The following is a 12837-nucleotide window of genomic DNA, read 5'->3' on the forward strand; positions in this document are numbered from 1 at the left end:
ATATTAGAATGCGTACTTTGACTCCAAATTATTAATTAATACCTATATTACTTGCACAAGTCATGGAAGAAATTCAGATCAGAAATACGAGTAATATCACCTACCTCGAGACCAACAAATTAAACCGACAAAGTCAAGCTTCATCGAACTTATAAGGTATTAAATTTATAAAATAAAATATTCAGTCTGACAAGCTATGCAATCCTACACCCCTTCAAATGAAACAGCCCGTTGTTGGGAAATTTTGTATCTAGTAAATTCTAAATTAGAACAAGCTTACAACTCTTATTAACAATATATAAAGTAGTTGGATTGCAAATTAATTTAAGGTGTACTCCACAATCTACATTTACTTATAATATAAAAGACATTCGCTAATAAGATAATAAACAGAAGAAGTTAAAAAAACTTCTTAATTTCTTTTTTTAAGCTGCTGAAAAATTCTATTCTATTATTATAAATCAGAATTATATTCGTTAGAAATGCTCAAAACATGCATCTACCTTGAGCCTTACAAATTAATTGAACAACATACCAAGTCAAGATTGTTTTAATTCATGAAACGATAAGAACTACCAAACACTTGAGATCTGTCCTATTAGCCATCTATACAAGTGGATCCTTCACTTGAAATAAAGTTCTTCATTTACTTGCAAATGATTTCAACCATTAACATTATTAAATGAGATCAAAAGTTGTTTCAAGTAACATGCATGTACAAAATTGTTCGGATATTAATTTGTAATTCTTTGTAATAATTAATTATTAAGCATACCTTGTTAAGGTAGCAACTTCAACACAGGGTGAATTCTTCCAAACATCAAAATGTGTTCTTAGGATTTCCCTTGCTATATCCTTGAGATGTGAAGGACAATCTGCTTGAAGCACCGTGCAAAGCTTTGACACAGTTTTAACTTTCAACATCTCCTGAAGCACTCCACATGTTGCAGAATACCTGGAAATCAACGAAAGAATCGACATAGCTCGTACATCTGCAGTGGGAGTCACTTTCAGAATCCTCTTTGTGATCATAGCAATTCCAGCAGCATGACTAAGAAGTTGCGCTCTTCCATCTGCACAAGAACACAAATGGAATAGTATCCCTAGAATGAGCTCTGTTGTCTTTTTATTTGAAAATTTGAGTTCGAGCTCGATGAGCTCGAACACTGCCCTTGATTCAATCATCATATTTCGGTTTCTGCTCAGAGAACTAGTATCTAACATGACATGTAAAGCAGCATCAAGTCCTTTTTGAGTGATGATACTACTCTCACGTAAAAACTCTATCATTTTCTTGAAAAACTCAGGTCTCAACCTCTCTAATGTCCCCGAATTCGCCTTACCGATGACAGTTCTCAACACACACATTGCATGGTTTTTTATTACTTCATGATTTTGCGTCTCGTGGTCAAGACCTAATGCCCACATAATCGGATCTACTATTTCTTCATGATTTTCGACCTTAGTTTCACAAGAAGAAATATTCCAGATCAAAGAAAGAATAGTAAGGGCTTTTTCAAGACCATTTATATCACGTTTCTTGTAACATTGGATGAAGAAACTAACTAGGGTATTATGAACTCCACCTTCAACCATGTACTGTCTGTTCCTCTCATTTTCCTTAGCCAGCAACTCCAACTTCTCTAGCGCCCTAATCTTCGATCTGGTGACCGAAAGATCAAGCACGAGGTTGAGGACATAGACTTTGCTTGCAGGAGGCTTTGGAGTTATAATCCGATCAATACCGTTGGCTCCATTTGCTATGAACCATGCTTGAATCAGACGGCGGAGAGTGTGATTTGGTGTCAAGTCAGAGTCTGTTGGCAAAGGCTGCTTAGTAACTGGACATATGGTATTATGGTTCTTGAAAAGCCAATGTTCTATGCTTTCACGATCGTAGGTGATTCCTGTAATGGCAGTCACTGGATCTTTCATGATTTGTAAAGAAATTGGACAAATGAAATACTCAGGGACTTCAATATTTTCCATGATCTTTTGGTTTCTCAATTTTGTTAGTTCTTTGGAATTCTGATTAAAAAAGTGATACTAAATGGAGAGGTGTGGAGTCGAGAAGGTAGAGAGTTTACTTGTGTGGTAAGAGAAAGCGGCTAATGCATTGAAGTAATGGAAGGATAACGAAGACTGGAGACTGGAGACTGGAGAGTGGAAATCTGGAAGCCTTATGATTGAGCCAAGGAATAAGATTGGTCGTTGTTAATTAGTCATGCTTTCTCACGATGTGATTGCTTGGGACTTTGGTCAAAGTAAAGAATAACTGGTTATCTGACCAAAATTGGACAAAGACATTATCAATCTGCTTTTATTTTATATTTGTTATTTCCTTCATCTTTACAAATTACAAGTAAATGTGAACAGAGGCGGATCCAGAATTTGAAGCTTATGGGTTTTTACCGTAATTTCAGATTAATATGCAATAATAACTGGGTTCACAGTCAGATATTTACCAATATTTAGTGAATTTCTTAATATAAATATAGGATCTACGCAAGAGTTACTGGGTTCCCGGAAACCCGTAGTCTATGCACTAGGTCCGCCCCTGCATCTGATACCGATAAACTTTTATATATTGAATAGTATTATCATTTTATTTACTAAATTATTAGGAATGTTATGCTCTGAATTACTTAATTATTTTATGTCTAAACCTAATGCTTGATCAAACACTGGAATACACATTTCTCACATCCAGGGTCTATACTTACAACAAAATCATAAGGATTAATGAAAAATGGCAGCCCCCACCAAGAGGCTGGTTTAAGGTTAATATTGATGATGCCTTCAGAAGCAACTATCTGGAAGGAGGTATCAGCGGAGTCATTCGTGACTATAAGGAACAATGGCGGACAGGTTACCACAAGAAAATTCAAGCAACATCACCAATACAAACAGAACTTCAAACATTTCGGCATGCACTTCAACTAATTATCAGGGAACACATATTCCCAGTTGAAGTTGAAACTGATGCCACAGACGTCATACGTTTTCTTCAGGATGAATACCCAACTTACAATAACTTAATTTATGAAAGCAGGTGGTTAATGGACGAGGCATCCAGGCAAGGGACAATCACATTTAAGCATAGCTTCCGTGAAGGGAATATGGTGGCTCATCTTTTGGCGAAAGCAGCTCTAATGCAACGTAGCTACAATAAATTATGTATCTTTGTTTTACCACTTGAATTTGTTATAGATGTCTATGATAAAGATCAGGATGGATATATATATATACATATATATATATTAGAAGTTGTTTTAGGGACCAGTGTGGTCATATGGCTGCTTTAGGTAATGACAATGCCTTACAAGGCATAATATTATCCTATGATGGCATATGTACTAATGACAATGTTAACGGGCATGAGCCCTAGTTATGTTTAATATAAGTAACTTTCATGTTAAAAAAAACCTAATTTTTTTTATCGGTCAAGCACATAAACAATTTTTTCTCTTAATTAAGGGTGAGATTTAAACTTAGAACATCTTGCCTGCTCTAACATTATATAATCATCTCATCTTAAAGTTTAATTAAACTACTAAAGAGATTATATGTAACTTCTGGCTATTAAATTAATATATGTTTCTGCAATCCACTGCAGAGTTATATAATATCTTGGCATGATTTTAGGTACTTTTTTATTTTTTCCCCTTAAGGTCGTTTTGCATAAAGATACTTTATAAAATCTATAATTTAGAGAAGTCAAAGATACATAATACTGAGGATGTTTAAAAAAATTTATATTCAGAGGCGACTAAGATGTTCTAGGTAATTTTACGGGGAGAAATTCTCAACGATTTGCCAGCTATACTTGAAATATTATATATCGAAACAATTAATATTACTCAAAAGGCCTAAAGGGCCTAAAATTTATGTTAATGTAACTCAATAAAAGCCCGTCGTAGCATTATTTTTTTTTTGCGTCTTTTATCATCAAAATTTCTACCTCGTCCTTTTTTTTACCCCAAATTTTTACCAATATGTATTACATTAGAAACTTATTTACCCTCAGTGTTTAGGGAAGTTAATTATACATTGATATACATTTTACCAATTATATACAAATTGGTATTAATGAGTATCCCTTTATGTTAGGAATTGAGTAGAGAATATCATTTATTCCCTACCCTCTCTCTTCGATCTCCCTCTCACTCTCTCACCCTCTCTCTCTGTGTGTTCTTTTCCCAACCCTTTCTTTCTTCCTTCGATTTTCTCTGTTTCTCTCTCTTTTCTTATTTAGTTTATCCTTTTTTCCCCAGGGAATTCATCAATAACTTAAATCATTTTACTATACAGTTTTAACTTAGCATTTTTGTTTCATATTGCACAATTGGTGTTATAATTAAAAATGTCAATCAATAAATTGTGAAGGTGTTGCAAATATTTTTTGGAGTTTATATCTCAATTTTTAGGGTGTTTGGTGAAAATTAGAGCTGATTTTGGCTATATATCATACTGAAACTCGAAGAAGAAGAAGAAGAAGAAGAAGAAGAAGAAGAAGAAGAAGAAGAAGAAGAAGAAGAAGAAGAAGAAGAAGAAGAAGAAGGAGGAGGAGGAGGAGGAGGAGGAGGAGCAGGAGAAGGAGAAGAAGAAGGAGAAGAAGGAGGAGGATGAGGAGGATGAGGAGGAGGAGGAGGAGGAGAAGGAGGAGGAGGAGGAGGAGGAATATCTAAATCTTATACATTTCCCTTAATATTAGAATTAACAAAGCTGGTATGAAATAAATACATCATCTATATGAAATGTACTTAAACCGATTTTTTAAATCTAAGGCTATCATGAACAAGATGCAGCTACTACTGGGACACATGTATATCTTCAATTCCAACTCATGTCGATCACAGCAACATCAGCATCCAATATCTACGTGCAAGGTATAGAAATGTAGTATGAGTACAATCGACCCCATGTACTTAATAAGTAACAAACCTAACCTTAGGTTGAGAGTAGTGCCGAGCTGGGACAAGGGTCAGAGTCCAAAACCAATAGACAACAACACTTCATAACAACATAATGAAAGTAACAAAAGAAGTAACTCAGAGATAAAATGCTCAGCTCGTTCACAGTTTCAGAAAATAGGCCCGCTTTTCAAGTATATTAGTAAAAACCATATCTTTTACCGAAATCACCAACAATATGAGTAAGTTTGAAAACTGTGATTTTTCCTTAAAGGCTTTCAACAGGTGAATGTTTCATTTTCAAATGGCATAAGAAAAATACATCTCTATGCCCACATGTCAATGTATGCATGCCAACTATACCATGTAATGATAAAACCATATGCATACTCTCAATGCATCAATGCACTCAGTCCACCCAATTACTCAAATCTCACAGTCACTCAATCTTCACAGCCACTCAGTCTTCACAGCCACTCAGTCCTCACAGTTACTCAGTCCTCCCAATCACTCGTCACTCAGCACTAGAAATCGCACTCAATAGGTACCGACTCTCACTGGGGTGTGTACAGACTCTGAAGGGGATCCTTCAGCCCAAGCCCTATACCAAGAAAATCATGCCATAAATCAATAAAATATGTTGCGGCGTGCAGCCCGATCCCATAAACATCCACACCATCAAACCCTCGGCCTCACTTAGTCATCAACCTCTCCAGTCTTTCGGGCTCTTAATATCATTAAAAATCAACCCAAAAATAATAATGTGATGTATCAATAAATGTTAACCGAAACCGATATATGATATGCATATGAATGTGTATGACTGAGTATATAATGCAATGAAAGAGAATAACTCAACAGCACAATTGACCTTAGTGTCCCAAAAATATAGGCATATAGCCTTGACATGGTTTCTAACATGGATCACAACTCAATAGCTCTAGTACATAGATATTTCATGGTTATAGATAAGATTAGGTAACTATACAGTATCACAGGAATAACGGAGTCACAATTCACACGGTGCACGCCCACACGCTCGTCACCTAGCATGTGTGTTACCTCAACACTAAACACATAACATGTAATTTAGGGTTTCATGTCCTCAGCACCAAGTTTAGAAGTGCGACTACCTCGAACAAGCCAAATCCAATATCGTGCAAGCCCAACGATGCTCCACAATGCCATCTCGCGTGTACCGACCTCTGAATGGCTCAAAATCAGCCAAAAGAAACTTAAATACATCAAATAATGCCAAAGGAAACAAACCCGATCGATAAAGGTTGAATTTTTAATCAAAAGCCCAAAATCGGCCAAAAAATCAAACCCGGGCCCGCACCTCGGAACCCAACAAACTCACAAAATCCTGCAACCCATTCAATTATAGGTCCAACCATACTAGTTTCACTCAAATCCGACACCGATTCGATGTTCAAAACTCTAGAATTCACATTATGAAAAATTTAGGCTAAAACCCCCAATTTCTCTTTTGGAACCCTCAATCAAATGCTGAAATGAAGATAAATGCATGATATAAAATAAAAAATGAGTAGAGAACACTTAGCCCAATCCATATGGTGAAAATTTATTCAAAAATTGCCTCATTCTGAGCTCCATAGCTCCAATTATGAAAAAATGGCCAAAACCCCCAAAATAGAGTACTTTATAATCACTAGGCAAGAATACTCTATCTATCGAGGGATATCCTTCGCGATCGTGAAGAACAAACTCAACAGCCTCTAAAAAATACACTATGCGTTCGTGAAGCATCACCTTGGAATGCGAAGAACACAGGAACCTCTACTACATGATCGCCACAAAAACAATGTGAACGTGAATAAGAAATTTCTTCCCCCAGCTTCTCAACTCACCACTACACGAAGGCGGGCTAAATCATGTGAACGCGATGCCCAATCTCCAAAAAATAATGCGAACGTATAAAGCTACTCCCGAACGCGTAAAGCTACTCACGAACGTGAAGGAGGAACTACTCATCTTCAAATTTTTCCTTACGCGATCGCATCCCTCAATCTGTGATCGCGAAGAACACTAGGTGCACCAGACATCAGCAGAACCATCAGTAAGAACATGAAGAAAAATAGCCTGAAATCAATCTGAAACATGCCCGAGCCCCTCAGGACCACGTCTGAATATCCCAACAAGTCCCATAACATAATACAAACCTACTCGGCCTCAAATCATACATAACAACATCGAAACGACGAATCGTGCCTCAAATAAAAATTAATTGAACTTTCAACTTCTAAAACTCGTGTCGAAACATAGCAAACCAACCCGGAATGATCCTAAGTTTTGCACATAAGTCCCAAATGACATAACAAAGCTATTCCAATTCTTGGAACCACAATCCGAATCTAATATCCACAAAGTCAACTCCCGGTCAAACTTATGAACTAACCTTCAAATTTCTAACATTCATCAATTTGTGTCGAAACCTTCTAGAGACATCAATGCAAATCCGGGCATACGCCCGAGTACAAAATCACCATCCGGACCTAACAGAATCATCAAAACTCCAATCCGAGATCAAATACTAAAGAGTCTAACTTGGTCAACTCTTCTAATGTAAAGCTTCCTAGTTAAGAATCATTCATCTAAATCAATTCTGAATAACCTGAAAACCAAAACCGACGATTCACACAAGTCATAATATATCATATGGAGCTACTCATGACTGTAAACTACTGTGCGAAGTGCAAATGCTCAAAATAATTGGTCGGTTCGTTACATCCTCTCCCACTTAAATATATGTTTGTCCTCGAACATACCTAGAGTTGTTGTTAAAACATCAGATCACCGTGTAACCTTACCATGCACATACCCGGGGGTGATCCCACGTTAATCTAATCCATATAAGCATGATAACACAACCTAACTGAAGATCCTTAATTCAACTTTAGCCCATAAACATTAGAACCAAATTTCCAACATATGGAATTTCCTACAAGACCCGAACCTCACAATTTACACACTATATAAGTCTGAACAAGATGTATTAAGCCATAACCATAACCCAAAATGCAATCACAGGATATACCATGTAACTCAAATACCCATAGCAAGAATTTCGATCATAGTAGCTTCTTAAAATAATCCAATACCGGTAATAAACCTCACATCAAGCAAAACCTCGTTCTAAAGCCTTTGCACACTACAGATGATGAAGGAAACACACAGAAACTCATAACTATGCATCAGATCAACAAGTCAGGGAAGTCCCTCTCCTTCCACAAGAACTATAGCAAATTTCTAAGCCGATCATCGTCATTATCCCTTTCAAATATACAACATTCAAATCTGATAGCACCCATTCTAGATCCGACAACCTCATCTTATCAAATAAAAGCTACGTACTCTACTGACATGCCATAACAATACTACACAGAGCCACAAACCGTGCAATCCATGCACCAATACTTAATAATTCATATGTACTCAATCATGAAAAATGTAGGGCCTCGGAAACTTTTGCTAAGGAATTTAAGGTTTGGTGGTGTTGAGTTAGGCTAAAGTATTTAGAGGAAATAAAGCTCGTCGTGGCACGGATTTTTTGGGCTGAAGAATGCGCTGGATTGTTGATGAAAATTTGTGGAAGAAGAAGGCAATTCTGTGATAAGTTTCACTACCGCAGAACAGTTTGTGGGTCGCACAAATGCCGCAAAGTGAAGAAGAAAATGATCCAAGTTTTAGGACCATTGTGCGATCAATTCTGCAACCGCAAAATCTTTTTACGGACCGTACTATGCATCGCATAATAGCATGGTGATTTTTTGGAGGGCAGTTCTGTAGTGCATTATGCGATCACAGAACAGGTATGCGGGCCACAGACCTTCCACAGACCCAACCCGAAACATCCTAGTTTTTAAACGCCATTTCTGTGGTCCATTTTGCGGACCATATATCTGTTATGCAGTCCATTCTGCGACCGCAGACATGAGTTTGGAGTGTCTGTTTTCCTATTTTTATAACCCGACACCATTTTAATAAATAGCCCTTGGGGCTTATTTTGGAACGATCGTCTGATAATTTTAGAGAGAGGTAAGAACATTTTAGAGAGAGAAGGAAGAAACCTAACATTCTAACCATCTAATCTTGCACCAATATTCAAGAATCAAGGAAGTGATTCATTCGATTATCATTTATCCAGGTAAGTCCTACTCCTAAGCTTACATACAAGAGGTTATGAGTCCAAGTATATATTGTGGGGGTAGAAATAGGCCATGGATGTGACACTAGGTTGTATTATGTGAGGTTAATGAGCCATTTTGGTAGTTTCTTGTTGAAATTTATTGAAGGAGGAAGGGTTTACCATGTTAGAGCCTTGTAGTCAATTTTGCATGATAGGTGTTTGACAAAACTCTTAGGAGAGTTACACCATGGGAATCCTTCTAATTATTAACCGATTTTCATTATCTTCATATAAATTGTTGTTGCTAGAAGTGTTGGGGCACGGTAGTAACTTAAGGAAAGCTCAAACAAGGTATGTTGGCTAAACTTTCTCTCTTAGAATCGAATCACATGATGATCCCATAAGTTTCAAGTGTGGTTGGCTCAAGTTCTTAATTCCTATATACTGAGTTATGGCCTTTATAAACTTGACTATTCCGAATAAGCTTTATGTAGAAAGATATATGTAGAAAGATATATGTTCGAATTCCATGGATTGTGCATGAAAATATTATGGCTTGAGTCGTGTTTCACATGAAAGCTAGTATGCCCAAGTTGTGTTAGAAAAACTCGAGATGTTTAAGATTCTTAATTGCTCATATGTTTATCTAAAATCTTGATTGGATATGTCTTATTGTTGATAATCTATAAAAAATGACTTCGAAATAGAATTGCCTAAAAGCTTGTGTACTCAATTCATTCCCACAAATGGTTATTTTTACTAATGCTTGCTTTATAAATATATCCAATGTGATTCGAGTTTTTACATACTCAGGTGTTAAAATTGTACATTGTCATTTTTAGGAAAAAATATTTCAAGAATAATTGGTATATTGCTTGTTTATGATTTTGATGTATATTTCTATTGCGGGTCGGTTTGCCCCATTCTTTTGGAAGAAACCTTTTGTGTTTAAAGTTTCCATTACTACTGAATTTGAGGTTTATGATTTCCAAAATATTCTATATGTTGATGTTTGATGGTGATCCTTTAAAGAAATAAAAGCATGAAATATGAAATACGGTCATCGTGCCATGAATAAAACTCTTGTGAATGGCTAAAAGAGCCAAGGAAATACTATTGTTATGATTGGGTAAAAATACTAGTGAAGATTTATACAACGTGAAATATGATGGGGTGAATACATTTGTACTTTTATTTCCATTGTGTTCAAAAAAAATATTTTTGGGAGTATCATTAGCAAATCGAGGAAGGGTGGATCATAAGGCCCACACCTGAAACTATATGTGCCGGTATAGGGGTGGATTGTGATTATTCCCCTTATTTGGGATGAAATTGAAATACTGGTGCAATTGTAATTATTCTCCTTTATTGGGATAAAACTGATAATAGCTATGAATTGGAAAAGTCAACCCACATGGAATATGTAGGAAGGCGGCCTAGCTTATCGGGTGGAGATCGGACGCCATGTTGCGCACATGGTGGTACTACTCTTGGTAAAACCTTTCTTTAACCTCACATGTCAAACCACATTATTCATGGGGAGATGGCCTAGCCGATCGGGCATGATCGGACTCCATGCTAAAAACACGGTGCTATATCGATGCTAATGATCTCCCAACAAAAAAATTATATATTATTTTTGAAATTTTAAAACTGTTATGTTTTAATTGGGCATTTTGATATTGTTGATTGTAATTTGCGGTCTCTATGTTTTTCCCCTTCTCTCTTGGACATTCTATTTTGAATGAGGAAATTTAGGTATACATACTAGCACTATTCGACAGTACAAACGTCGCTTTTGCTGGGGGCGCTGCATCTTTAATGGATGCAAGTGGTTCCACAGCAAGCAGCATTGATCGGTGATAGCGGTACACTCTCTTCCCAGCTAACTTGGTGAGCCCCGCATTCTTTTAGGGTCATGTATCTTTTGTTCTTCATGTACTTTATGTTTTGAGGTATAGCCAGGGCCTTGTTGCCATTATTTCCATATTACTCTTCTTTTGTACTTAGAAGCTCCATAGACAGGTTGTGGGTGGTGTTTGATGTTGAGAATCAAAACTTGAAATATTGGTGTTTGGCAAATATATTTTTTGAATTATATCTATAAACTTATAATATTTTAGAATTTATGAATGAAGCTGTTAATGAAAATGAAATAGGAGTTGTTCATGAAATCTTTTAAGTGTTTAATTAACAAACTACATCTCCACTTTATTCATGAATGAGTTTGGGTAGAAGAAAATCTATTAGGCTTGCTCGGCCAAGTTCACTCGATTGAGCGTCGATCGTGCTCCCTGAGTTTGGGACGTGACAAAAAATGACTCAAACGAGAGAACTGTCCCACAGGCTCAATAATTACTACCACAAAGAAATGCTAAAAACCCATCACAAATCGCAGAACTATAACACACGAACCTAACATAAAGGATCACATCTCAACATAACCCCGCTGGAATGCGTGACCCCATCCAACTACTGGTCCATATGAAATACCTCAAGCTACCCTGCTCAAAATCAATAACCACGCGCAATTCAACATCAAGTACCCAAAGTACATTACCATAACCACGGAGAAGCAAATGACGCAATGCCACACAAGCTCGAAAGAACATAACAAATGCGCAATCAATCTTGCAACTCCCAAATACACATCTCGCTCAAATTTCCCTATAAAGCCCAAATAGATCCGCACCATGTGTGCATATAACCAACAGATCACAAACCCTCGTAGCATGAAAGTGTAACACATAGGACATATCGGATACACATAAAATCAATTCTAACTAAATGGCACATTCCTCAACAATAGCAATTTCGGATCCAAGCAATCCAACCCAGTGTAGAATACCCATCCTCATTGGGCCTACCAATGGGCCCCAAATCAACTCTGGTTATCCAGAAAAAGATAAATAACCCTTCGAAGGTCCACAATGACCTAACCATAACACATACCATCCTCTAACTAGCTTTGGCCACATTTTCACAGTCCACAACCAAGAAACAATCTGCTCCTGAGAACTCCCAGTCTCCAAATCCATAGAACACACGTGTTTACCTCAAAAATGGTAATTACAATTAGATTTGATTTTATGGTTCTAAAAATACGTGATTTATTTTTATACTAGTGGTTAGGTAGTAGATGTTAAATGTGAGACTAAAAAATAAGATAAGAACTTGAAGGCAGTGTATCGAGCAAACCGAGTGGCTGAGAATCAAGGCCTCGAGCTGGCCTATACGGGTCCTCGAGGTCTAGCTAAGAGTTAGGTTGTGACCGGCCGATGAAGGTCTAACAATTATAAGAGCTTTTATAAGAGCTCTTTATGATCAATAATGAGCAATAAATGAAGAACAATTAATGAAACACAATAAATTTAAGCATAAGTGTAAATAATAAATTCAAGGGAGAATGTGTTTAAGTTGGAGAGTAGAGAATGTTCTTGTATTAAAAGTCTATTGTGTGTTACAAAATGACAAGAGTCCCTATTATATATGAGGGAGAATCCCAAAAAAATACAAATGCATTTATTACAGAGATATATGACTGGTACAACCATTTAATGCCACGGTACGGGCTCATGCTAACCCAATATACTGGGTCAGCAATCACGTGCCTTGGAAACTTCCCTTTTTTCTATCATAACTACCGATTTGCACTGCCCCGAGGTCGAACATTGAAAACCATTCGGGGTTGAACCTCGACCCTTGCCTCGAGCCTTTGGTGACGTGTTCATGAAGCATTGTAATGACCATGAAATTGGACCCTCTAATTTTTAC

General features: G+C 36.9%; 1 protein-coding gene across 1 annotated transcript; it reads right to left on the reverse strand.

The window, feature by feature from the left end:
• Positions 1-439: 439 nt before the first annotated feature.
• Positions 440-2072, reverse strand: LOC107759309 (E3 ubiquitin-protein ligase PUB24-like). Its single transcript, XM_016577197.2, has one exon. The coding sequence runs from the start codon at positions 1987-1989 to the stop codon at positions 766-768; it is 1224 nt and encodes a 407-aa protein (XP_016432683.1). The 5' UTR covers positions 1990-2072; the 3' UTR covers positions 440-765.
• Positions 2073-12837: the final 10765 nt, after the last annotated feature.

Source organism: Nicotiana tabacum, chromosome 10, assembly GCF_000715075.1.
Source record: "Nicotiana tabacum cultivar K326 chromosome 10, ASM71507v2, whole genome shotgun sequence".
Classification (NCBI taxonomy): Eukaryota; Viridiplantae; Streptophyta; class Magnoliopsida; order Solanales; family Solanaceae; genus Nicotiana; species Nicotiana tabacum.